Consider the following 27635-nt stretch of genomic DNA (forward strand, 5'->3'; position numbering starts at 1 on the left):
TCGCTCAACCCGAATCCAGCCAATGAGATTTCGCGCTGGCCGTCACGTGGCGTTCTCGGTCCCGGAAGCGGTTGGAGCAGCAGCAGCAGTAGAAGAAGGAGAAGCGGCCATGCTGTCGGCTCTGCTGCGGGAGCACCAGGCGGGGCAGGCGGCGCGCAGGGACGCGCAGGGTAACTTCCCCGGGGATAACAACTGTGGGCTAACTGAGACAGAACAGGGTCAACACAGGAAATTAGGAGCGTTACTCGCATCACGAATCCACCCCTCCTCCCCCCCCCCGTTCCGGGCATCCAGGGGCGGACTCACCCCCTAATGTCTGTCTTTGGTCAATTGCCGGACCCTGTCAACGCGTTGAGAAAGAGACGTGTGCTGGGCTAGAGATAGAGACGTGTGCTGGGCTAGAGATAGAGACGTGTGCTGGGCTAGAGACGTGTGCTGGGCTAGAGATAGAGACGTGTGCTTGGCTAGAGATAGAGACGTGTGCTGGGCTAGAGATAGAGACGTGTGCTGGGCTAGAGATAGAGACGTGTGCTGGGCTAGAGATAGAGACGTGTGCTGGGCTAGAGACAGAGACGTGTGCTGGGCTAGAGATAGAGACGTGTGCTGGGCTAGAGATAGAGACGTGTGCTGTAGAGACAGAGACGTGTGCTGGGCTAGAGACAGAGACGTGTGCTGGGCTAGAGATAGAGACGTGTGCTGTAGAGACAGAGACGTGTGCTGGGCTAGAGATAGAGACGTGTGCTGGGCTAGAGATAGAGACGTGTGCTGGGCTAGAGACGTGTGCTGGGCTAGAGATAGAGACGTGTGCTGGGCTAGAGATAGAGACGTGTGCTGTAGAGACAGAGACGTGTGCTGGGCTAGAGATAGAGACGTGTGCTGGGCTAGAGATAGAGACGTGTGCTGGGCTAGAGATAGAGACGTGTGCTGGGCTAGAGACGTGTGCTGTAGAGATAGAGACGTGTGCTGGGCTAGAGATAGAGACGTGTGCTGTAGAGATAGAGACGTGTGCTGGGCTAGAGACGTGTGCTGGGCTAGAGATAGAGACGTGTGCTGGGCTAGAGACGTGTGCTGGGCTAGAGATAGAGACGTGTGCTGGGCTAGAGATAGAGACGTGTGCTGGGCTAGAGACGTGTGCTGGGCTAGAGATAGAGACGTGTGCTGGGCTAGAGACAGACGTGTGCTGGGCTAGAGACAGAGACGTGTGCTGGGCTAGAGACAGAGACGTGTGCTGGGCTAGAGATGTGTGCTGGGCTAGAGATAGAGACGTGCTGGGCTAGAGACGTGTGCTGGGCTAGAGACAGACGTGTGCTGGGCTAGAGATAGAGACGTGCTGGGCTAGAGACGAGTGCTGGGCTAGAGACAGAGATGTGTGCTGGGCTAGAGATAGAGACGTGTGCTGGGCTAGAGACAGAGACGTGTGCTGGGCTAGAGATAGAGACGTGTGCTGGGCTAGAGATAGAGACGTGTGCTGGGCTAGAGACGTCTGCTGGGCTAGAGATAGAGACGTGTGCTGGGCTAGAGATAGAGACGTGTGCTGGGCTAGAGACAGACGTGTGCTGGGCTAGAGACAGAGACGTGTGCTGGGCTAGAGACAGAGACGTGTGCTGGGCTAGAGACAGAGACGTGTGCTGGGCTAGAGATAGAGACGTGTGCTGGGCTAGAGACGTGTGCTGGGCTAGAGATAGAGACGTGTGCTGGGCTAGAGATAGAGACGTGTGCTGGGCTAGAGACGTGTGCTGGGCTAGAGACAGAGACGTGTGCTGGGCTAGAGACAGAGACGTGTGCTGGGCTAGAGATAGAGACGAGTGCTGGGCTAGAGACAGAGACGTGTGCTGGGCTAGAGACAGAGACGTGTGCTGTAGAGATAGAGACGTGTGCTGGGCTAGAGACGTGTGCTGGGCTAGAGACAGAGACGTGTGCTGGGCTAGAGATAGAGACGTGTGCTGGGCTAGAGACAGAGACGTGTGCTGGGCTAGAGACGTGTGCTGGGCTAGAGACAGAGACGTGTGCTGGGCTAGAGACGTGTGCTGGGCTAGAGATAGAGACGTGTGCTGGGCTAGAGACAGAGACGTGTGCTGGGCTAGAGACGTGTGCTGGGCTAGAGATAGAGACGTGTGCTGGGCTAGAGATAGAGACGTGTGCTGTAGAGATAGAGACGTGTGCTGGGCTAGAGACAGAGACGTGTGCTGGGCTAGAGACGTGTGCTGGGCTAGAGATAGAGACGTGTGCTGGGCTAGAGATAGAGACGTGTGCTGGGCTAGAGATAGAGACGTGTGCTGGGCTAGAGACAGAGACGTGTGCTGGGCTAGATACAGAGACGTGTGCTGGGCTAGAGACGTGTGCTGGGCTAGAGACGTGTGCTGGGCTAGAGATAGAGACGAGTGCTGAGCTAGAGATAGAGACGAGTGCTGGGCTAGAGATAGAGACGTGTGCTGGGCTAGAGATAGAGACGTGTGCTGGGCTAGAGATAGAGACGTGTGCTGGGCTAGAGATAGAGACGAGTGCTGGGCTAGAGATAGAGACGTGTGCTGGGCTAGAGATAGAGACGTGTGCTGGGCTAGAGATAGAGACGTGTGCTGGGCTAGAGATAGAGACGTGTGCTGGGCTAGAGATAGAGACGTGTGCTGGGCTAGAGATAGAGACGTGTGCTGGGCTAGAGATAGAGACGAGTGCTGGGCTAGAGACAGAGACGTGTGCTGGGCTAGAGATGTTCAGAACGGCTGTGGTTAGTGCTGCATGGCGTGACCGCGAGAGATGTGGGGGGGAGTCCATCCAGCAGTGGATTGACCACGTGTTGCGTTTGGCCGTGCTGAGGAAATGCTCAAGTGCCCATCGGTAGATGCTTACTGCGCCAACATTGTGCCGCATTATGCCAGCATTAATGCCTGCCATTTCAATCTTTCGTAAAAAATGGTTAGTAAATGTAACGTTGCCCGCCGCATGGATAATGAACTGGAATTACAACAACCATAGAAAGGGTCTCCCAGCAGCCCCCCACCCCATGCTCCAGTGTTCACAGTTGCACGTGATCGGACGAGGACTATCGCATCTGCCTCCCTTGCCCCTCGCATGTCACTCTGTTCTCCTCCGCGCACTCTGCTCCAGTAACCCAAGACCTGCTGTTGATGGCCCACCGTCATCAACTCGTTTAGTGAGAGGTTGCTTCTGTGCTGCCCCGCCGTAGCCTAGAACTCGCATTCCCCAGCCATCCACGGTTTCGACTTAACTGCCCCCCACAGTTCAATCCCAGACTCTTTTAAAACTTTGTTTGACTGTTTCTATAACAATGTTACATGCACCGTCGCGAGATGTGGTTGAATTCACACGCTATTTCAATACAAATTATTTCGTGAATAGTTTGGTTCAAGGTTTATCTCACCCTCGGCGAAGGAGTCGGAACATTACGCACGTGTATGCCGTGTAACACTTAACATGAAATATGAGATTGGCAAGTGCAACTTATGTTTGGCAGCCGGTGCACAGTAAATGCCTTGTAATCATGCCCCCAAATCTTTTCACATTTTGTAGAGTTGTAGTCCCTGTTTTTATACTATGGCACATTATAAACTACAGGCTAACCGTTGAAATTGCATGCTGTAGCTGTAGTGGTAGCCACACCTGCACTCTCCTTAGCTGGAGGCACCCTCAAGTCCTGAGTGGCTGACTGGCCGGTAGATGCGAGGGGATTTTAACCAACCCCTACTGCACTGTGACCTCTTATGCTGGGATACCCTGTGCCCTAATGGCCCATTTGACTTCGTGATGTAAGGAGCTACAGTACTCGCAAGGACGAAGAGGCACATTTTAACGCGATATTGTGTACGCATAAGATGTTAAAAGTCCTAGGTTATATTGTAAAAAAATGACAATAACAAAGCCGAATGCTGGATATTGTTATTGTGCATTTTTTTTGTGCAATTTCCCTACAGAGCATAGAAAAAAAGAAGCTGTGGCGGCAGCTATGCGTGTTGCGGATGCTATGGTTGATCAGCTTAATGTTGGGTAAGTGGCCAAGATATTGTGGCTTTTTACTGAACTGTCACACTTTTTCCACAACGCGAATAGTGTGAATGTAAGTCAATCTAATTTGTGCAATTTGATCCTCAGTCGATGTATCTTACGTCTGAGTTTGCCTTTGTTGCAAACAGTGCATCGTGCATTGTGTTGTAAATAATGTATTTGCATATTCATTTTAAAGTGCATTGAATTTCATTTTCATAGAGGTTTTTCATGGTCAGGACTATTGTTCAACAAAGTTAATATCAACAACTGGTGCTGTGACTTGAGTGAAATCATTTTGGCACTGGGTATATTATTAAGGGGGTTTGACATCCTTGGAGCAAATAAAGGTTTATGTGCATTTGGGCGTGAAATAACTTACGGCTACCATCCCTAAACCGACATACAAAAAAAAGTTGCATTTTGTCTAAGTGCAGTTTCTACTGTTGTAAAGCTTTCATTGGTATGACATTTAATCGTCTGTTCTCCTCTGCATGCCTACCTGGGCTGCTTGGCCTGTCACTTGAACAGATGCCTATTACTGAGCTTTTGGGCAAGTACAATTCATTGATTAAAATCGATTGTTACATTTAGGTGAATGAAATCAACGAGGCTGAACCCATGAGAAACAATACAAATGAGATCGTGAAAATAAGCCGAAATATTAATGATTGAATTTGTGACCCTATGATTTTTGTGGTGGGGTATGAGGATGATTGTTTAAAAGCCTAATGTTTATAATAATTTTAATAAAAAATTGTGGTTACTGCTGTTGCTAATTGCTTATGGAGATTAATTTATCAGCTTAATATTTGCCTCACGACTGGCATGTTGATGATAATAGTTTTTTTTATCTTATGTAATTCTATTCAAAATTAATCAAGGAAATTGTCAAGGCCCTCTTCTCCAGTGACATTTCAGTCATGAATCACAATGGCTTTGTCAGTGAGAACACTTGATTATAAAGTGTATCGCAGTTGGAAAGTGGCGAGTTAATTCCTGTTTATGAGGACGTCAACACTGGTGGACATTTTCATAGAGTTGCCACCACCATAGGAATGTGGAATTCACAGCACTGGCTTACAGCTTTAAACCGGAGATGAGCAGCTCAATGGTCGTTTGAGCACTTAGACTTGACATTATATTTTTATGGATTTGGCTGACTTGTTCGTTACAACAAAGATCATATATCATTTAACTAAAGAGCTGAGGGCAGCACTGGAAATTGTATTGTTGTGAACAGGGGCGGAGCCAGGGGGGGGGTGTGACAGGGGTGACATTCTGCGTGTAAGTGTACGACACTCGGTCTGGCGGACTCCGTGCAACTGCATTGTCAGAGTGTGTCGCCAACCGATGGCGTCTAGTTCAACAGCCTGACTCTGTAATCATTCTTGAAATTAAAATGTGTTGAATGTCACCCCGGCCAGAAATCCTGGCTCCGCCCCTGGTTGTGAAGAGTATTCAAACATGACCATGATATTGCTTTCCATGCGACTATTGTGATTCCTTTGCCACCGAAACGTGATAAAAGAAAAAATAATATCTGTTAATAAGACAGTTTCCATGAAGCAATGTAGTGATAAGCATTTGGAAGTACTGTATATGGCTTTCACCAATAGTTAAGAACAGATAGAAGAAGTTCTAGAGGAAGGGAAAACGGAAATAATTTAGAACGAGCATGACAATTAAACTTCAGTTTTATAATATACTGTATAATGCATTATGTATGTAACTAACTCTTGAACCATCAGTCACTTTTTTGTGTTGCTTATTTTATTGTATGTAGGCAAATAAAGTGAAAATTTGTAGTAGTAGCAGTAAGTGAAATAGTGAGTGTCAGCCAAGGGGCAGAAGGTTACATTTATGATATGTCTGACACCTGTTCACTTTACACATGGAAGCTGCTTCGGGCTTGTTCAGTGGTTTGAGGTAATCTGTCTGGGAATGTAGAACACTAATATTGTAATTGCTACTGCATGGCCATTGTACAATTCATCTTATATATACTGCAGTTTACTGCACATTGATGTAATCTCTTTGGCATTTTCCCTCACCACTTTATGCTGGTAATGTCCATGTTGTGTTTTTTTCTCTCAATATAATTGATTTATTATAATGTTTTGAATGTAAATACATGTTTAGTAATTTACTATGTTTTCATTGCATGTTTGGATTTACGTGATGCTATTTATATTCTTGGTTCTTTCGGTAAAGTCACGTAGAAGGGAAACAATAAAATAATAAAAATATAAAACAATATTTTATTGTTTCCCTTATACGTGACTTTACCGAAAGAACCAAGAATATGAATCCCTGCAGTCACGAAAGCTTTTAATAAAAATTTGATGCTATTTGTTACCGTAAATGTATATTTTCTATTGTATAAGTCATCAGAACATTGTTGAGTGAACAGATCTACGTGTGTTTCAAAAGTCTGTTAGGCTTAGGGATGGTGACGTCTGCACATAACAAAGATTCTCTATGGCCTAACTCTTTCGTTATGCCATACAGGACTTATGTTTGTTGTTAAAATATTTACTGACAATAGTGCACAATTTTATCGGAAATTTGGTTGAATTGAATTGTTACATGGATTATCCCGTTGAGCCAGTTGCCTGGAATTGTGTGAGCTATTGTAAATGTCTGCTAACGGATTGTTACAAACCTCATATCACTTGGTGAAAGCCAAAGAAATGATCTCTTCTGCCCCAGACCAAGCTTTGATTCACTGCATTATTTTCCATTGTTCAGTAATTTATTTGTGTCACCAACCATTCCACAAGACATTATTTATTCCAACAGAAGATGATGTAATTTGTTCATGTATGCTGCTTGATTTTTCAGTTTTGATAATGTTATAATGACATTATATTTAGAATGCCTTGCACCAATTATGTTAATAAAAACGAGTATATGTTTAAATGGGCAATAGTAGGGTTGCAGCTGCCTGTGGTCTGGTATAGGGGAAGCCCTTTACACATGCCTCCTGTGAGTGTGTTTATAAAGATAACTTGGTTTTACGTTCAATATCCTTGTTGGTAATTTGTGAACATCACTTCACATGCCTTTGTCAGGGCCCCACAGGAGTTATTGCAACATATACAGGACAACTAAAACGTTACAATTTGACACAAATTAATACGTAATGATCACATATGTGGAATATGAAGCTCATTCGTATAAGCAGATTTTGACATAGAATCTGAAGTAAAATGTATTTTACTTGAATAAATTGTTATTAAAATTGTTCCTTATTTCAAGACCACAGTTTCGAACATGGAAGTTAGGTCTAGTGGTTCACTAATTATTTACTTCTACTTTGAATGAGGCAAACGACAGTGTTTGCTTTTATTTTAGCATATTCAGCCGAATAGAAGAAAAAATGTAGACCAGATACATTGTTTTTGAGCACGGATCACCATAGTCACGTGATCTCTACGGTCCACGATAGAGGAGCAGTGGAAAGAGAGGTGCATAGGGCCATGGATGGCAGCTGCCATGGCAACAACATCAACAACCCCATCCATGGCGATGGAGAGAGGAGACAGACACGGGGAGAAATACAGATATATACAGAGAAAGAGAAAGGCAGAGGGAGAAGGACAGACTTGCCAATTTATTATTGAAAAATATGCGTTCAAAGTAAAAAAAAATCTGCTTTGAGGTTGCACAATGCCTACCAAAAGCAGTTTAACACGTAGGCTTTCCTGACCAGATCGCGTTATTTATAAATGTGTCGCAACCCTCCACCACCCGACACGGCCAATCAGTAAAAAAGTGTCACGTTGACAAAATACAAATAGTTCACTACTTTAGCCCACCGGTGTGTTGAAGAGTGGATCCACAACATTTACAATTTGATTACGACGTTTCACTGGAAATTACATCCAACATCTTCAGGCGATTTGTCAATAGTAAATCCATACACCTGCTTCTGGTCTTAAATAGTGCAGGATGACTACATCATTTTTGAACCACATCACGTTTCGAGATCACAGGCGGAGGTGGGGGTGGGGGTGTAACCCCTTCACCTTCAATTAACTACCACTAAACTATGATGCAAAAAACGTATTAAACTTATGCCGGAGGCCCCGGGGGGACAGGCGTCTATGACGTCTCCTGGCCAAACCCCATTTGTCGGAGCCAGGAGACTGAATCCTTACCCTCGGGGCTCCTCCAGAAACAAAAAGCCACTTCGGATGGCCACGTGGAATGCTCGAACGCTCACTGCGGAGGAGAGGCTGTCACTCCTTTGTCAGGAGCTGGACTGGTACCGCCTGGATCTCTATGGTATTCAGGAGGTCCAGTGGACCGGCTCTGGCTCCTGCCACCATGAGGGGTGGACAGTCCTTTAACTCGGGGCAGGAGACTGCCAAACAGCAGGGAGTGGCTCTTCTGAACAAAAGAATGAAGGAGCGTGGCGGTGAGGCGTGGGAAGCTGTAAGCCCCAGGCTACTTTGGGCTCGACTTCCCATCAACCAGAGGCGAGGAGTGGTGGTCGTGGTTACTTATGCCCCCACCGAAGACGAACATCGGTGGAGGGATGCAGGCAAGGTCGATGAGTCAGATGCCTTCTATGACCTCCTGTCACAGGTGCTGGCTAAAGTGGCCCCTCGGGATAGTCATTATGTTGGCTGACTTCAATGCCCAAGTTGGTCATGATGCTAGCACCTGGTCTGGAGTGATTGGAAGACATGGGCCAGATCAGTTCAATAACAACGCTAGGAGGCTGCTAAATTTTTGTGCAGCCCATGGGCTCGTGAAGGACGCTACTGGGCAGTTGGAGGCAGTCGCCCTCCAACAACAACGGAGGGGGGAGGAGCGAAGCTCACAACAACGAGCGGAGCGCCGGGTGGCTAAAGCACAGCCAGTTGGCACAGGTGGTGCATCAACCAGTCATGTCAGTCAGTCGACCCGTGGCACCTGGGTCTGCCCCGTGACCTCTTGCCAGCGGGCGTTCGACACTTCACGTAGCCTGAACGTGCACATAGCCTGGCACAAGCGTCGTGGGGACGTCACCGCTACCTAGTGGCGAATGGGGGTTGTATGCAATTATGTAATAGATCAGTAATCAGCCACTTAGCATGTGGCCCACCTGTAAGAAATTGCAATGTGTTGCGTATACCTACAATAATCACCCAGGAATGTCTCATTAAAGCTCGTGACGTCACTCCACATCAACCAGCCCCCTCATTAATATTCATGAACAGGTTACATCCTCCACATGGACCCCCCCTCATTAATAATCATGAGCAGGTGACGTCACTCGACATGGAGCACCCTCCCCCCTCATTAATAATAATGAGCAGGTCACTCCACATCGAACAGCCCCCCTCATTAATAATCACGTCCTCCAAATGTACATCCCCCCCCATTCATAATAATTAGCGGCTGACGTCACTCCACATGGGGGGTGGGCGCGCCTCCTCCCCCCTCCTCGGCGTCAACTTACAACCCTCACTACAAAGGCAGAACCCTCACATCACGCTATCTCCATAACGCTATTGACATATCAAAGTAAAAAGGATGTCATGATGAACAAGGGATTATAACCTTAAAATAAAATAGGTCTATGTCACCGCGCCCTTACAAATTGCACACGAATGAATGCAATTAATATATCACGTCGCGGTCTGATTTTCGCTTGCAAGTTTCAGATTTACTGCAATACACCGGTCCTTGGATGGGCAAAATGCTAGTTACTTAATACACTTACAGACGTATTAATAAGTAAATTACTGTCCAAGACTAGTTAGAGAATCAATCGAAATTGAGAAGAATTCAAATAATTTCAACCGCTGTGATAGCTACAGACTCGGCGCATATTTATAAATAACCCAAAAACTTTTATTATGAACCGACCAAAGGCATTGGTATTTGACTGAATATTTTATAAAGTATTATTAGATTTTGATTTAAAGCTTTCGTGACTGCAGGGATTCGTATTCTTGGTTCTTTCGGTAAAGTCACGTAGAAGGGAAACAATAAAATAAGAAAAATATAAAACAATAAAATTCTCACGACGTTTCGACTGGAACACAAGTAATCATCATCAGGTGTGAAAACCACAGCAAGTATTATTAGGTTTACTTCTAGTTCTGACGTGATTCCACGAAGTTTTATATCAGCCAAAGTTATCTGCATGAGGAATCTACATGAGAAATGTATCATATGAGAATCCAACTTTAATGCAATATTACAGGATATCAGATATTGTTTCCAGTAACAGACATTACAGCAGTGAGCATTGATGACTACACTGTACTGATGAGTCTTAATTTTGACGAAACTGGTCCACAGTTGACTTTCACTGCATCCGTGACATTTGCTCAGATTTATTTTGATGGTGATCTAAGACAAGAGGAACACAATGCTCTTCCTTGGGTTTTTTTTTTACATCTGCACAACAGCTGGCTGCTTTTTATATCTTTTTGTGTCTTGTTTGAAAGGTATAGTGTACAGATTTTGGTATTTTTACATTTCATTTTATTGCCAAATGTTTGGTAACCTTTTTGGGGCTTACTCGTTTCCAAAGCGTCATTTTAGACAAACATGGTTTTACTCTACTGGCTTTCATTACACTTTCTCTCTGCAATGTAGCCTCTTCCAAATATGGTTTAAAAAAATTCCAAGTGCTCACCAAGTAAATTTTAAAAAATTCCCTGCAGACCGTTTAATGAGGGCTTTGTTTGTGATGCCAAAAGTTCTGGGGAAAAATCTAGTTGAAATCAATGTAATCAATACATAACCCTTCATTAACATACATCATTATTTTCCCAAGGCCACTGGGGTTATTTGTGAAAATCTTCACTGTTGTAACTTGTATCCCTAGAGACCTACCATGAGGGGAGTGTGTGACCTCGTGGTAAGTAAATAAACACGATCATCGCTGTAGGGCAGTTTGGACGATGAAGCATAATGCTGTAATTGTTTAAAATGATTAAATGAGTTTCAAGTTTAATAAAAACAAATGCTGTACATGATTAAATAGTACAGGCAGGTGTGCATGGGGGGGATACTTTGGGATAAATTGTCTGTTTGCCATTGATAGTACTGTTCTGAAGAAAAGTTTGAGCTGAAAAGTATTCACAGAACCCAAGAGTCACGTGGAAAATAAGTTGCTTTAAATGAGTGAGGCCTACATTCCTAAAGATGTTTTAATTGCTTAGAGTTTTAAAATTTACAATACTGTCACGGACACTGCATTGGGTTATGTTGAGAAGGAGCTATTTGCACGACTATAAAGTTGATTAAGGTGCCACTTTGCGACAAGCATCTGGTGCATATTTCATTGAAGCGCACTGCTGTTAGTCTGAGGTACACATGTGATTGTTCCGGAATGTTTCACACTCTTAGGCGTGTTTACGGTGTAGTCAGTCTACCATTGTTAATAGAGGAAGAACACGTAAATAGAAAGTTCTGTAAAGAGCCTACTACGTATGCCACCGGCTCGGTCATGAATCTCCCGTCGAATTTGCATCAGAGTTTTTGGGTTGACTAAGCGGAACCTGGTTATGGTTTGGGACCGTGAGAGACGTGGGAGATTAATTGAATTCAATTGAACGTGCGACTGCTGAACTTGAGCGTTACGCGTGTCGCCAGCTAGCCTGGCCAAGCGGCATTGTACACTTGCACACTGTACCGTCGTTCACGGTGCTCCGTGGCGCTTTGTTGGCAGGTGGGTGGAGTGGGGGGGTGGGTGTTGGGGGGTGGGTGTGGGGGGTGTGGGGGGTGTGGGGGGGTGGAGGCAACGGGCAGCAAACCAAGACGGCAGCGCCCCGCACTGTCCCTCGCTAACTCTCGTTGCCACAGGAACAGCATGCAAAGCCGCGTGTGTGTGTGTGGCTGATGCGTGAAATGTGGACCCCTCTAATGGAACATCTGCGCCGATTTGAAACATTCAGGCTGGCATGCCTACGATCTATCCTGGGTTTAACCAGGCTGGGTTGTGTGAGGGAGCTCACAAATCCTTGAAAGATCTGGACACATTCCCATCAGTGAGCTCCGGCAGGCGAGGCTGCGTTGGCTAGGTCATGTAGCCTGCGTGCCCAAGCAGCTAGTCTTTGGCCGCATAGAGGGGGCTAAATGGGCATGACATGGGCTGGAGAAGAGGTGGACTGATGCGGTACGGGAGGATGTGGAGCTAAATGGACTTGCCGACGACTTGGACCAGCGTTGTCAAGATCGGCCTCTATGGAGGAAGTTTGTGAAGGACGCTACTGGGCAGTTGGAGCCAGTGACCCTCCAGCAACAACGGAGGGCAGAGGAGCGATGCTCACAACAACGAGTGGAGTGCCGGGCAGATAAAACGTAGCACGTTGGTACAGCTGGTTATCTCAGTCGGCCAACCCATGGCACCTGGGTCTGTCCTAAGACCTTTCAGCGAGCCTTCCACGTGGCCTCAAAGTGTGCCTGGCCTGGCACAGGCGCTGTGGTGACGTCACTTGGTAGCGAATGGTGGGTATTGGTATTGAATGGTTCCCCCCCCCCCCCCCTCCGAGTGTTCACTCAAAGAATATTCAATGATAAAGATGGCAATCAAGAGCGCTATCCCAATGAAATTCCATGTGTTTTTTTTACAAGATGCAATAATACGAGTGCTCTTGACTTGCCCAGATTAAAGGTTCAATGAGTCTGACTTTTTTATTAAATGGGGAGACTTTTTTAAGAGAGTTTTGCATTGGGGATGTTTGGACAATTCTATTCGTGGGTTTTCTTTTGCATGTAGGGGGAAACCTGATTGCCCAGAGAAATGCCACTCGTCACGAGTGGCTAACGCTCGGTGCTCCTTGAAGACAGATTCAAGAATCCATTGCTGCATTTCCATCTCCTGGTCATCTTACATCCCAAAGCTTGAAGTGTTTATATTCCCAGGCAGTCTCAACCAAGTACTAGCCAGGCTCAAGCCTGCTTGGCTACTAAGATCTGAGAAGGTCAGTTGCATTATTAATGTGATTTAGTCTTAACCCTGATATATATTTTTTGTTCAGTTTATTTATTTAATTTGTGTAAGTGCACAAAGCAACAGCTTAATGGCTGGAGTCCCTGATCGTTATCGATACATTCTGGTTTGATTGTAACATTACATGGTAGTATTATGTTTCTTTAATAATGGAATTACGTTTACTGTTTGCTATCATGATTGTATTTATTATATTTTTTTACCCAGAAAAGTCACACCAAGTCTAACGACTCTTGTTTTAGGAGGGTCTCTTGCCAAGTGTTCACAGTAGGCGGTGATGGTCACTATGTATATTCCAGCTAAGTAATTTAAAATAACATAAAGAACATAGGTTTTTTTTTACATAGAATTATTGGTGCATTAAATAAGTTGATTGTAATTGTCTTACCAGTGGGCACCACCAGTGTGAGTACATGCGTGTGTCGTGATCGAAACAGAAGGGCATGAGCTAAATCCTGGGGTCTGTGGCTGCCACAGTCCGGGTCTGGTTTCACATTTGTCTCTTCATGAGCAGCTGCTTGAGAAAGAGACAGCTGTCTTATCCTGAGTCAGAGGTAGGAACTGTGCACAGTGTAAGCATCGTGCGATAATGCTTAGATTTGGTTAATGCGAAAGCCTTTACCATTATTCAGCACTAAATAAAGAATTAGGTTACGAGCTCTTCTGTGCCTTTTGTGTTTTCTCTCGAGTTTAGAACCCATTGCCCTGGTGTAGCACCTGCCGTTGGTGTGACAGCAGTGCCGTTTCATGAGGTGTGCGGACCAACTGCCAGACATTCCGCGTGCTCAGTGTTACCAGCTGCTCGGGATAAATGCCGAAGACGTTTTAATGTGTGGAGTGGCTCCAGAGTGTTATTGGTAAATGAAGTGTGGCATTCCTTGAATTTCCCAATGCATGACAGCATATTGTATTCACGACACACTTCATCCTCCAGCTTGGCGAGAACTGTAATGGGCGCAGGGTGGTCATTGAGACTCTTTGGTTTAATATTCCAAAATTAATGTTCAAAGTAGTTTTCAAGCAGTGCATAGTGAATATATGGATCAAATATATGGACACTCACACGGAGAATGGGACCGAGGCTGAAAATGGGCAAGGAAGAAGCGTGGAGAGACGCATTTTGGGAATTGCATTGAGACGAAAAACGCTTGGATCGGAGAACAAACACACAAATTAGAGGCATATCTTGACTAGTCAGGAAAATTAGTTGGTTTAGGCAATACACGACAAGAAATGGTGGTAACTGATGGACGAGACTGATGATAGAATAGCAGCCAAAGGATGGAGCATGCCCAGGAGTTACAACCGTTACAAAGCTGGAGTGATGAGATCTACTTTGATGCCAGAGCCAGATGATTTATGCCATTGCAAGATCATGAAATACCGTGAGGGATGATGCCAATGTAAGGAGAGCTTCAGCAGTGAATAGATCATAGCAGATTTTAATGATTATTATAATGTAGATACATGCACTGATAGATTGGAATGTTGATTGCATTTCTGCATTGAAATAATTTGTTTTATGCCAGGCATGCTATGCATTTCAAAGTGACTTACATTTCTATAATCAGTGGGGGGAGCTTAAAATGAGGATTTCAAACTGCCAGCTGTCACTGCTCTTTACTCTTATGCAAGACACGTTGACCTAAAATGACTCGTCCAGTCCACACTTTAGCCTGAAACCTGCTGACATTTTAAGCCATCGCCATACAGTTTTGTATTCGGCATTATGTAAAAGTTTTTTTTACTTGACAAAAAATATAATTTTGATTGATGAAAGTGCTTCTGGCACGAGTGATTGAGATGGTTAGCATGGCTCGGCAGCCATGTGTTCACGTGGGCCCTCTCATTGGGGCCCGCTTACCGGTGTGGTGCAGGCGGCAGACTACTGGTCACCCAGGGACTCTTTTTCCCCAGAACAGCCCAGTGTTGAGCCACACAGAGGCTCCCTGAGCTCTGCACGTCTGCACAGTGAAGCACAAGTGGCGAAAGCATATTGCTTACTCACTGATGATAATTTTGTTTCATTGTCAGATTTTAATTTGCTCTTTTTTTTACATAACATTAGAATGTATTATCATGGAGACTTGATTGAACAGTGTTATGAATTTCAACGTGAAATTTTAAGCACATTTACTTCCTATTTGTGTCTTAGAAAGGCAGAACATTTTTTTTGGATAAACAAAACATATACAGGAATTCGTGGTGTGTGCTGGAGCCTGTGGGGACAAAGGAAGGAGCTACTAGAGCTTTATTGAAACCTTCCCACTTAGAATGTGATTGTGTGGGAGGCGATGGTGTGTGAATACTTGAATATTGACCTGTGACCATGGGAAAGGGGAGTGTGTGGTGGAGCTGTAGTTATATATGTGGGGAGCGGTAGTGTAACGGTTAGCGAGCTGCGCTACGAACCCAGCTTTTAGGGTTCGATTCCCCCTCATGGTCAGCACCAGTGACGATTATCTGAACCGGTCCTAGGTCGACTCGGCCTCAAATGAGTACCTGGCGTGGTGTGCAAACGTCGCCACTCGGGAGACAAAGGTGGCCAGGCGTGGTGTTGGTCATCCGCCCCCTCGTGTGCTGTGTCTTCATAGGTGCTCGCTAACATCACTTTCCCCAACAGTCTGTTACAGGCCATGCAGGGGATGTTTGTCTTTGATTTTATATATGAGCAGCAGCAGCCAACAAAGTAAACAATTAATGAGGAAGATGAACTGATTAAAAAAACACAGCTGTTACGAGACTGCATCCTCCGCAAAGTAATCAAATTTAATCCTAACAATCGATTTGTGTGTTGTACGAGGAGTGGTTTGGAGGTGGTTGACATTTCATCTGTGTGTTCTTTTGTGGTGGCTCTTTAATGCTGTTCATAGTTTATTTCATCTGGTCCAGGAGCTTTCTCTTTTTTATACTTCTGAAGAGCAGTGCTTGCTTATTCACGCGTGACATCTGGAACCTTCTCTTTACTTGACAAATTATTCGATTCCTGAGATATATATTTTTACGATTCTATTTCATGCGTTATATTTCAACCTTGCTTTCTAAGGGCTACCTTTTGTGAATCGGCAGTTTTTAACATCCTTTATGCTGTTTCCATGCTCCCATGAAAACAATGGAAATAAAATGCAGGAAATGATTGAAGAGCTGAACAAAGAAGGCTGCAAAGTGGGGCTAAAGATACATATGTCGAGTACAATACGTTCACAAAACAAAATGAAATGTGTTTGAAGGACACATGGAAAACACAACTAAGATTGTATACCTTTGGCAATCATTGATCGAAATTCATTCATTAGAGCGGTAGTGAGAACTGGTTATGGTGTGCTTTTGGAAAACTGCGCTGGATTATAATTATCAAAAGCAACTTACTAATGTGCCGAAAGTAGAACGTTTTCAAGCAGTGCATATTACCTGCGCAACATGAATTGAAAACGTGAACACTGATGAAAAAAAGGGAACAATCTCAAAATTATTGGAAGAGGTATAAAGAGATTCCCACTTGGAATTACCTCGAGAGACAGAATGCAGGAACATAGGGATCGGAGCACAAACACAAATTGCAGACATCATTGACGTTACGTAGATGGGGAGTGGGCAGGACACGTCATTGGAATAGTTAATGGCTGATGTACAAGAGTGGTTCTGAAATGGCACCCAAAGGCAGGAAATACATTTCAGAGAAAACACGCCAAGGAGATGGAGGGATGAGATCAGCTCATGTGCAGGAGGAAGTTGGATTGTGACATTGCAGCACCTGAGGGTGATGAGATGGGGAGGCCTTCAACCAGCAGTGATAACTGTGGTGGTTGGTGCAGTGCTATGCAGTCCCCTGCAACCTATTTCATGAGCTCGACATGTACGCCATTCGCAGTTTGAATCACTACCTTGCATGGCCTCCGAGTTTGAGCTTTAAGCGATGCCGTCTCGGCAACACGTAGAGAAGACCGGCAACTGGGAATACTGCTGGCTACACCACCCTGTTCCATTTCCATATAAGGCTTAATAGTTGCTCACGAAACAAAATTAGCCAAATAATTTAACCAGGCTAAAAATGGGGGTGTCCACAAAGTGCATCCAAAAATGCACTATAGTGTAACTGTATGTGTAGCATGAATGTACTGTACTTGAATTGTCGGCACAACTGCTGCAAGTGACCACCACTTTATAACGGAGGACCTTGAGTTTGGTGTAATGGTGAACGATATCGTGATGGGCACCAGGGTGCTGTGATGCTGAATGAACTTGCAATACAGACCTTGGAAATGAGCAGCATTTGTAGTCTGGCCTAGTCTCATAAATAGGTTAAAGAAATGCATTATCACTGTCGTATGTGTAACCGTAATTTACCTTCCCAGAATTCCTAAAGTTGACCTCGCTGTAATTGATAGTGACAAAGAGCGTTGTGCGCTTTCTAAAAGCAGTCGGTCAGAGGTAATCTAATCTGCCCAAGAACACATTCCACTAAAACCAGTTTTTTCTCCTTATTTCACCAGAGATAAATGACACGGTAAAGAACGCTACATTTAATAGATCATTTTGCTTAGAATTGGATAAATTTTTATTTAGACTGGGGGAATCCGATGAGCTATGAAACTCTTTTTCACAAATGTCCAGTAGATTCACACCGATGGTAAATCGGTGTGCCTTTCACATCTTTTTTTCATGCATTTCACTAGTTATATGACTTAATGTTGTGTTCGTTACGCTGTCGTTGAATCGTTTTAGTTGACCAGGGCCACACGGAGCACCAATCCTAAGTGAATCACAAGCGAGATCCTCTCTGTGCATGAGCGGATGTCACTTTCAGGAAATGTGAGTTGGGCACTGGTCCAGCTTGTGACTGCTTTTCTCCAGGGAGTGATGACAAATTCCCTAGCTGGCTGGGGCCGTGAGCTAGTGCAGCCCCCAGGTTGGTGGGTGCTAAGGGGCCATCTGCAGGGGACGAATTCGTTTGGACAGTACCAGGCATTATGTTTGTTGGGCAGAGCATGGACACGGCAATATTGAGTTGCACATTGTATTCACAATTATATGCGTTTTTTTTTCTATCTAGCAGCTGCACTGCTCTCAAGCTGCTGCAGTCAAAACAAGATTTGTCACACTACGTTTGCATGTTGAACATCTTTGTGTAGCCCACCGTACTATTAGGAGGTGCATGGACATACCGCTATAGATGTGTTTACGTATACAGGATTGTGTCCTCCATTTTATTTTGCAGAAGGAGGTAACCTCACAATTTTCCGACTCGCATAGATTGGTTATTTCATTGCTGTTGGTGACATATGGAATTTCCCTTGCCATTCAGGAATTTGTACAAAAACATTACAAATCTCTTAGTTCTTCGCCTGAATTGTAAAGTGACATTGATGTAACCTTACCGAACTGTCTCAAGGTTTCAAAAGCTGATCATTAATTTCAAAAATAGTGTTCTGACAAGCCAGATCATGTTATTCTGCTTCTTCACATTGTTGATGTTGATGGAGAGCAACAACTATAATTTTTACATTGAGGTGGTTGAGCCAGATGATTGCGTCGGGAGTAGTGGAGCGGTGCTTCGCTGTGATTATGCCGCCTCCTTATTTATGCACCGGGCATTGAGTCGTTTCGATGTTCCCTGGTCTGTACTGCGTGACCACAATCGTATACCGGAGAGTTTTTTTTTTAATTTCAGTTGCGGTTTATGGTTGTGCCCATGAGCTTCCAGGAAGGACCAAGCCAGGGATCTTTTGCATTGGGTGATTTTTTTCAAGAACTTCTAATGAATAATGATAATATTCTATCACTGTTTAAAACGGTGTTGTTTTAAGATAGATTATTTCTATCGGAGACAAATCAAGGATGTTCTCCCCCGCATCATTCATTCAAATACTGTGAGATGTTAAATGATGGCGAGCCTGCTTACCTCGTTAGGAGTGACTGATTAATGAGTGGGGATGTGTCAGTGTGTACAGCTGCAGGGGCTTACCCATTCAATAAAATTAGCATTATTAGCCAACAAATCCCACTTTTAAAATATTCACAATGATTTTAATCCCTTCATTGCTGTGCTTGTGTGGGTTCCAGATAGAATCGCCTACCTTATGTAATTTATTGACACGCAGACCGAGAGCACATATATATTTTATTGTACTTTTAAAAGGGTATTCGGACTTACGTTATGTTCATCAATAGTATGCATTTATTACTGATAATTATGCTTGTTTACCCAGAAGAGCCTCCATTGAGTCTCAATACTCATTTTCAAGAGGGTCCTGCCAAGTGTTTCGCAGGAGTAGCCGAAGTTACTGCATGTCATGCCAATTCACGAATTTACAGGTAATTTGTCATCATTGGTATGTTTAAACCAATACCAGTTGCATTGTACGTTTTTTGGATTTCTATGGGAGTAAACTTGGGGAACCTGGAGGAAACCCATGCAGAACGGGGGGGGGGGTGAAATATACAAACTCCATGCAGAAAGGTGCCCGAGTCGGGAATTGTACCTCGGCTCTTCTCGCCGTGACGCACAAGCGTTATCGCTGCGCGATCCTTCCACCCTTGATGATGATGATGATGTTGGTGATGCCATAGGATGCTAAGTTTTGTTGTGGACATCGGGGGGAAAACAGGAAATGGCACTTTCGCTCTCATTCCCGTCCACACATTTCTTATTTAAGTGGATTGAAAGCAGCAAACCAATATAGATTGGTTTCCACCAATGTTCAAAAGATGCTTATTCAATTTGAAAACAGCACCAAGATTTCAATCTTGATTTTTATTTCACAGAAGAAAAGTTCAAACGTGGTGTTCTTTGAAGGGAAAGCCAAATCTGTTTTTTAAACTGCATTTGTGCACTTGCAGTAACTCACGTGTTTTTTTTCCCCCTAAAACCTATTAATGCTGGAAATGTAGCAAAATGGAAAGCTAGCGTTCCATTACATGTCCAGCCTTACCTTATTTGGTGGCATGAATGTACAGTGTTGTGGAGTTACACTGGCCCCTATTGATGTGTGCTCTGCGCTTACAAGGCTAATCGCTAGCATGAGCACTGCGCTGAAAGAGCGAAGGAATTTTTTTTCTACGTAAAGTCCTTGACTTGTTTAAAATTGCCGTCAGGGATAACTCATTATTGCAATGTACGCGTACAGAGGGCATCTCCCACGCTGTGTGGGCCGTGGGGATTATCACACGAGTCAGTCTTGGTTGGTAAAGACAGGGAGCAGAGACGCGAGAGCATAGAAGTATAGTACAATAAAAACATATATTGCTCTATTGGCTTCTACTGCCCACTGTACTGTAATACTTTCCTGTATTCTTCGACTATACCACCGTCCTCTTTTAACAAAGCAATTTGTGATGTTTTCCGGATACTGTATATATATTATAAACCTTGCCCCTGGTATCATAGCAGATACGATTTCTACTGTCCCGCTGAAATGTGTTTTTATTTTCGTGCCAGTTCCGTTAGTCATTTCATTGTACTGGATAACTTCATTGGATAGTGGCCACCTGTTATTTTTTTCCTTTTCAGTGTGGCATGTTGGAATGTTTTCCTCTTTTGTGCCCAGGCCTTAAGGAGTCTTCACCCTAACCTTTAGAAGAACATTCCACAGAGCACTTCAGCCACTGCAGATTCATGGTCACTAAAAATGTCATTGTTTCAAAATGAAGCTTTAGTATTTGAAGTCCGTAAATGTATTTCACTTGCGTCCCAGGTTCCATTTGTTTATTGTATTTGAAGGTAAACGCCCTGACATGGGCCTTCCGTCCATGCGGGAATCGTCTTCGGTGTTTGGCAGTGCGCAAAAGAGTTTACTGCACCCATCCTTTTCTGATCTTCCTTCAGCTCTCGTTTCGAGTGATGCATAAAGCTCATGGCCGAAAAGGTGTGGCCAATGATAACAAAACGGAAACATGTGGCTGGCGGATTGGCACACGAAAGCAACACAAATATTATCTACCTCGAGATTCCTGCTTCACGTTGCTTTAAAGAATGATGTTGCAAAATTTAGAGTTGTTGAATATTCAAAGGAAGGATATGTGAATAAAATATATGTCCTGGTCGATATGGAACATTCAATGTGTCCACTTGTGACTGTTTCATGACAAAGAGAATGTAATCGGCGATTGTAAGATAACCGATGGAATACCAGAGACAAACCCACTATGTTGTAAGCTGTGAAAAGATTAGTTGACTCCAAAGTGCTCTTAAGACAAATCAATCGCATCACTGTGACTCGTTCACAAGTGTGTGTGTCGAAACTGCAGTACCAGCTTGGTTTTTAGGTTTTTTGGGAATTGTAAGATGATAACAAAAAAAATCTTCTCATGAAGCAGTATTTGATTACATTAATGAAGGTAAAGCTTTCCCAGCGGTAACCCACGCAATGTGTTTATTTATAATTCATGATGAGCTGTGGTTGAGTAAAAAAAAACAGTTATTATTTTATTGTTCCTTTTAGGCACAACGCTCCGTACAAATATAGCAGATGCGGGGTTCCGGTTGGCCTCACTGGTCCCACGCTCGCCGTGAGGGAACCTTCTTATGGGGAGCCCTGCTTCCCACAGTCCCCCTGCACTGATTTTCTCAGGCCTGTGCCAAGTGTCTCAAAGGATTGATGATCCCAGTGGGATGGAGGGAATGTTTTATGTGGTGCAGTTAAAATTATTGGTGATGAATAATGTCCTCTTAGCATATAGGTTCTCTACTGCGTTATGATCCCAGGCTAAAATTCCATTCTGGTCCGTCCGCTATATCGTTTATGTATTTCTTACTGTGGTGTGCAGGGGCTTACTCGTCAGTCATAAATGCTCACGTGTGCAGTGTATATAATCATCCCTAGCTTTTCTCAGCCTTGTCCCCTTCAATTAGATTTTCATGGGGCATGCCTGCACGTAAAGTAAGTTGTATTTTCATTGTCGCCCATTTATGTTCTGTGCATTATCGGCTGTGAATCTCTTCCGGTCACACGTTGCACATGTTCTGTATGTTCATTGTCCATCGAGAAGTGTGTATCTGGGGGGAAAAAAAAACCGTAATATTTTCCCGGTATTTCATCTTCCATTAGGGTACTGTAAATGTTCATGAGGATACTATATAAGAATTATTTGTTTTTATATAAGACGTAAAGAAAATATTGGTATCCTTGAAGGCAAGATGTTTATAGTAGATGTGGTAACATAATTGGTGCCTCAACAGCAACAGTTCGGTCTGGCTAATTGGATCTTGAGCAGTAAGTAATTCGAATTTTCTATGGGGAATTACAGCAGCCACCACAGCTGGGATACGTTGGCCATGTGGTCCTAACGAAATGTCCCAAGATACCAGCGCCTACCCTTCCCACAGCGTCACTGCCTACACAGCATCACTACCCTCACACCACCCTCACCGTAACACTGCTATGCAAGTCATTTATTAAATACATGTCTATGAGTATTTATTATGCTGTATTCATCGGTTAGTACTTTCCCACTAAAATCAGCATGGGGAAATGCTAATCTGAAGTTTATCGCCCTGAATTAATGGTGGAAATGCTATATGACTGAGGTTGATATACTCCACAGAAATGCAAGTAATGACTTCCACAGAGCAGAAATGAAGTGATAGGTCCGTGCAGAAGCAGGAGACGTATTGTGGCATGAGGGACGACATCAGCATGGAAAGGCCACCATCTAGCAGTGGATAGATCATGGCTGATGATGATATTGGTGACTGTGCAGAGCAGATTTGTACTCAGCCTTTTAAACTCAAATTGCAATAGTTCTGTGATCGGAATTTGAACTTACAATTATCCGATTCAGCGAGTCACACGCTCTAACCAAAACCCCCCTCAGCCAGCGATAAAATTGGAGCATTACAAACATAACAAAAACAAACTTAAACTTACTCGTACATTAAGTCTGACTTTGTCAAGAATAATTTTCTTCTCAACAGGAAGTACCATGCAGAATAACAAAGGTGTTGTTATACGAGAACATTGCATTGACTTTTTTTTGTTAAACAAAATGCTTATGAATTTTGAAACTTAACTTTTGCTTGGTAGGATAATTGACCTGTCCTGTGGCCGTATATGGCATTATTAAAATCGGGCAGTAATACAGTAACTCTATCATATCGAGATCAAAGTATAGAATAACAACGACATTGCCGGTTATGTAAGGAATGATTCAAGAGTGTATGCTATAGAGGGCTTTATTCAAAGTTAGTTGGTCTGTTTATATATTTGAAGGTATGTAAGGTCTTGTAACGGATGCCCGTAATGCCCTTTTGAAGCCTTACTTTCTCCAGATCAAGAGACCAAGGCCAAATAAAGAACACGTGCGTTAATCTTTTCAAGACAGGAGTCCAGTGAAGTACATCTTGTTTTGTGTATCGGTCGCATAGTTTGTTGATATCAAAGGGGAGCATCCGTGAGAGAGGCGTGCTTGCCTTCGTCTCGCGTTGAGCCGATTTGTGGGCCGGCTTGAGTAGACCAGCTGAGATCTGCAAGGTGCCTCAACATCCCTGCACTAAGCCAGGGGTAACCTAATAGGGAGAGGGGTGGTATCTGACAACTAGTTTTCCTGCCTCACTCGGGGAATCCACCGCTACAGAATGTGCATGCTGGCTATATGGCGTTCATCCCCCCCCCCCTGCCATTGACTGGGATATCCAGTGTGTGCCTCGTGAAATCGTCATTTTGAAGAAGCGCCCGATGCGGGAAGGTGTGCGCGCATGGTCCACGAGGTGGAATTCTTCTGTGCAAAGGTGATTCGTGAATTGTGCAAATAAAGCACGTTTTTGGACATTGGTGAGCTAAGAATAAATGGATGTCCGTGTGCGTGCTCGCTTAGAGTGTGTAGTCGTTTGGGTAATAATTGAAACTATACATTTTAAGCACTCGATGCGGCAGGATTGAAGAATGTTATTAGCGTGCCTAGACCGTTGCGGTCTCCCTGCACGAAGTGACGCTTTCCCTCCCATCATAAATTCGAGCATTGTGCTCCTATGAGCAGCACAGCAGGGCCTGCTGTGTGGGTTTTGCTACTGAAGTGTATTGGAGGGGGGGGTGATTTTCACCACAATAGACCTTGTTTTCCACGCTAGCACTGTAGAGTCAATGCACGCAGAGGCCAGCCACTGCCCCTGCTTCGAGGCTCTCAGCATTCTCTCGATGATTTACAAAGCACTGTACTGAGCATATGATTCATGACTTTGAATTCATCTCACTGATGAAATGTTCATTTGATAGCCATTCCGTGTAGATACTATATGGGTCCTCTCGTCTTTGTAAGGATCGCACAACTTGATTAATTGTAAGTCGGGTGCTTATAATAATGAAAACTCGTTTTCTCATAAAGACGTACCGAAAATGTATAAACGCCACTGTGTCTCTGATGGTCGTGTGTAGCACGGGTGTGACTGCCTCGGCCCTCTGGCGCAGGCATATGTGCTCTGGCTATGATCAATAGTGGCATGTTGGGTCACGTATTTCCATGATCCAGAGTAATCCTTTGGAATTATGGTCAGAGGAAATGGAGAGCATGACCGGCTACTGCACACATGTACATTTCACATGAAGCAAATAAGCATGGATATATATCGTAGGCCTTGTTTTGCACTGGCCCTAGCACGTAGCTTTTATGATGCAAGTAAGAATAACTTCTCGGTTCCGGTTGTTATCGCTGTCGTTGGTGTTGTGCAGGATTAGGTAGTGAAAGGGACTGCTGCCTTGTGAAATAACCACTCCATGCCTTTCACAGAAACTCCCGCTGTGTGCAGCGCTGCGCTGCTTGCAGTACCTAAAAGTGCTTCCCGTCTATCCGCCTGTGCTCAGAGTGGCCCAGGCGTACCAGAACCAGCGGCGTCTCGATGCCGAGGCCAAGACCCTGCAGGTGCAGGCGGCGCAGTTTGCCAAGCAGACGGTGCAGTGGCTGAACATGGTGGAGAATTTCAACCAAGCTCTCAAAGTATGCGCCGGACGCGCGAACACGCATCCTGTGACCCTTGACGCCGCGGGATTACAGCTCAGGGAACTGTCAATCCAGCCTTTTTGCGATTCATTTAACGTTTTAATATTCTTCTTATCATCCAAAGATTCCGTTGTTGCATGAGGTCGCCTTCTTGGATTTTCTCCCTCCATGTACTTATATTCCATTGCGCCTCTCTCGTCCCCGCCACTATCCTCATATGTCGTTCTACCGCAACGTTCCATTCTCCCTGAACCCCTCGTGCCCAGTACTTGTATCTCCATAACCCTTTGAATTTGTTTACGTAATATATCTATTCTTAGATCAATAATTCCACCGGCACAATTATGACGAAATTTTCTATGTGCATAATTTATTATCTATTCATTTAAATTTAAATCCACTTATACACACCATAATTTTTGGCGTATTTTTTATATAGTAGTAGGTTTATAGTGGTATGAAACAACTGTAGTTATTCATGAACAAATGTAATAGTTATAGGCAACAAACATCCTCATTGGGTTGGGCTGCGCTCAAGTTATCTCTGGGTAAAAATATTCAAATTTGCCTGCCGATGAGAAATGGCTGCTGTTCCCCAAGCTGAGTTATGACTGCATTTTCATTAAATTATCTGTCAATTGTTGGAACCTATTCCAGCTGAATAAGCGGGCTTGGTATGTTTGCATTTGAATATTTTTGGCTGCCAGGTCTATTGCCATTTCAGGGCCCATGGAAAACTGGCGTGTGTTATAAAATATCCACGGTAGCAATTGTGGTGCGAAGATTAGCTTTGTTGTGTAGTAGGCAGTTGTCATTTCATACCCGAGTAATTTTCACCGCTACATTGCTTGAATGTCAGTAGCAACATTCTTTCTCCTAGCCAAGGTTACTTGAATGGAACCAAAATTACATAGCTTTGTCTTCCACGTTGTTTTACAATTTACATTACTGATTGTTTATATTTTAAAATAAATAGTATTTTTTTTAATCCACCACTATCATAAATCGACAATGGTCTCTTTTCAAAATATACATCGTAACAGAATTCCCGATGCAAAACAATAATACTGGATAAGAGTAGAACGTTGGAGCTGAACGCTGAGCATGGTAAAGCTCTGGCAGTGTGTTTTTGATGTATGTGCTTGAAACTGCTGTGTACCATCACAGGAGATTGGAGACGTGGAGAACTGGGCGAGGAGCATTGAGATGGACATGAGGACCATCGCCACCGCACTGGAGTACGCCTACAAGGGCTCAACTCCGGCCGTGCCGTAACCATTCGTTTCGTAGTAGGCTGATGCTAATCGTCAGGCGGTTCAGGTGGTTCCTGGTCTGTTTATAAATACTGAGCTGCTGCACCATTGGATTGTAATGTCAAAATACACTCGGTTACTTTTTTTGTACGATCTTATTTATTTCTAACATCCGTGAGGTGAGGCTGGTGGTTATATAGTTGTTACTGGAGATGCATTCAAGACAGATAGTATAAATGCAATGCAATGATGCTCAATTGGCTGCTCCAAATCTGGCATGTTTATCTCAATACTTGGAACAACTTTTTAAAAAGTAGGCTCGGACACTTTATGAAAGGCCTGGTTGGCATGGCATTCCTTTTCCCAACATAAAATAAGTTTTTGCCCGTTTGCTAGTGCGGCTTATATCTTACATATAAGCACTTGGCTAAATTAAATTACGATTTGAGACTAGCATTTGTGTCGAAGTGATGCTTGCGGTAAAAAAGGTATGTTGTACATGCATGGGTGATATTTAGCTTTGCCACACCCTGGATAACCTCACAAATATATAAGGTCATTGATACAGCAGACCAATGTTGTGTGACTGTCTTTCACATACTCTTTGTTTTTTTTTCGGTAAAGTCACGTAGGTAAAATAACATAAAAGAAAACAACGAAATTAAATCACGACATTTCGGAGGCAACACAAGCTTCCGTCTTCAGGTGGAACAGTCACAGCAGAATAGCTGTACCAAGTGGGGAGCTCTTGAGACGACCGGGATTATATACAGGTTAAGAGGGGGGGGGGAGGAGCCAGAAAGGGACGTGGGTGGGGAGGAGGGCTGAGTTAAGCCGCCTTTTGTTATGCTGCAGGGGGTGTTTGGGGGGAGCGATGGCACGCTGCACGAAAGCAATTGCAACCCCATTTTTGTTAGAAAGCAATGGAAATGGCCGTCACCTACGTGACTTTACCGAAGAAACCAAAGAGTATGAATCCTTGCAGTCACGAAAACTTCAAATCTAGAATTGTCTTTCACATGTCTGTCAATTGCGTCTCATAAATCTACTTCTAATTAGCTAAATGCCATGTGAACTTGCGACAATGTTACGTATGCCTGTAAAATGATTTTACGTTTGCTATGTGATTGTGACGTTTGTAAATGCAGTCTTGATTTATGGTGCCATACGGAGTACCAGCGTCTGGGCATTGTGAGTGTTATGTGCCACTTGTATTGTCAGTCTGCACAGTAGGCGCTAAGTCCCCACCACACACGCGAGCCTGTGGCTGTGATGGTGTGAATCGGTAACATCATAGGGCTCTTTGCAACATCTCATGGTGCAGTGGATGCTTTTTTGTAACATATGTACGATATTATAATAAAACATTACATTACAAATTGTGTCGTTGGTTGGATGGTTATTCCATTAAAAAGCACACCAATGAAAGACGTTTGTGGTAAGATGAACAGCAGCTATAAGCTTACATCATCAGGAGGTGAAGATGATAA

General features: G+C 44.1%; 1 protein-coding gene across 1 annotated transcript; it reads left to right on the plus strand.

The window, feature by feature from the left end:
- On the plus strand, positions 1-27527 carry BLOC1S1 (biogenesis of lysosomal organelles complex 1 subunit 1). Its single transcript, XM_032945688.2, has 4 exons — positions 1-170; positions 3930-4002; positions 24757-24889; positions 26060-27527. The coding sequence occupies exons 1-4, from the start codon at positions 23-25 to the stop codon at positions 26165-26167; spliced, it is 462 nt and encodes a 153-aa protein (XP_032801579.2). The 5' UTR covers positions 1-22; the 3' UTR covers positions 26168-27527.
- The last annotated feature ends 108 nt before the right edge of the window (positions 27528-27635 follow it).

This window comes from Petromyzon marinus, chromosome 4 (genome assembly GCF_048934315.1).
Source record: "Petromyzon marinus isolate PM22_M1 ecotype Great Lakes invasive population chromosome 4, UKy_Petmar_22M1.pri1.0, whole genome shotgun sequence".
NCBI classification, from domain to species: Eukaryota; Metazoa; Chordata; class Hyperoartia; order Petromyzontiformes; family Petromyzontidae; genus Petromyzon; species Petromyzon marinus.

Bases quoted from the DNA above. Each gene is read 5' to 3' on its own strand.
- BLOC1S1 (XM_032945688.2), top strand. From the start codon at position 23: ATGAGATTTCGCGCTGGCCGTCACGTGGCGTTCTCGGTCCCGGAAGCG. The intron at 171-3,929 runs GTAACTTCCCCG...ATTTCCCTACAG, and splicing joins GGCGCGCAGGGACGCGCAGG to AGCATAGAAAAAAAGAAGCT. The intron at 4,003-24,756 runs GTAAGTGGCCAA...GCCTGTGCTCAG, and splicing joins GTTGATCAGCTTAATGTTGG to AGTGGCCCAGGCGTACCAGA.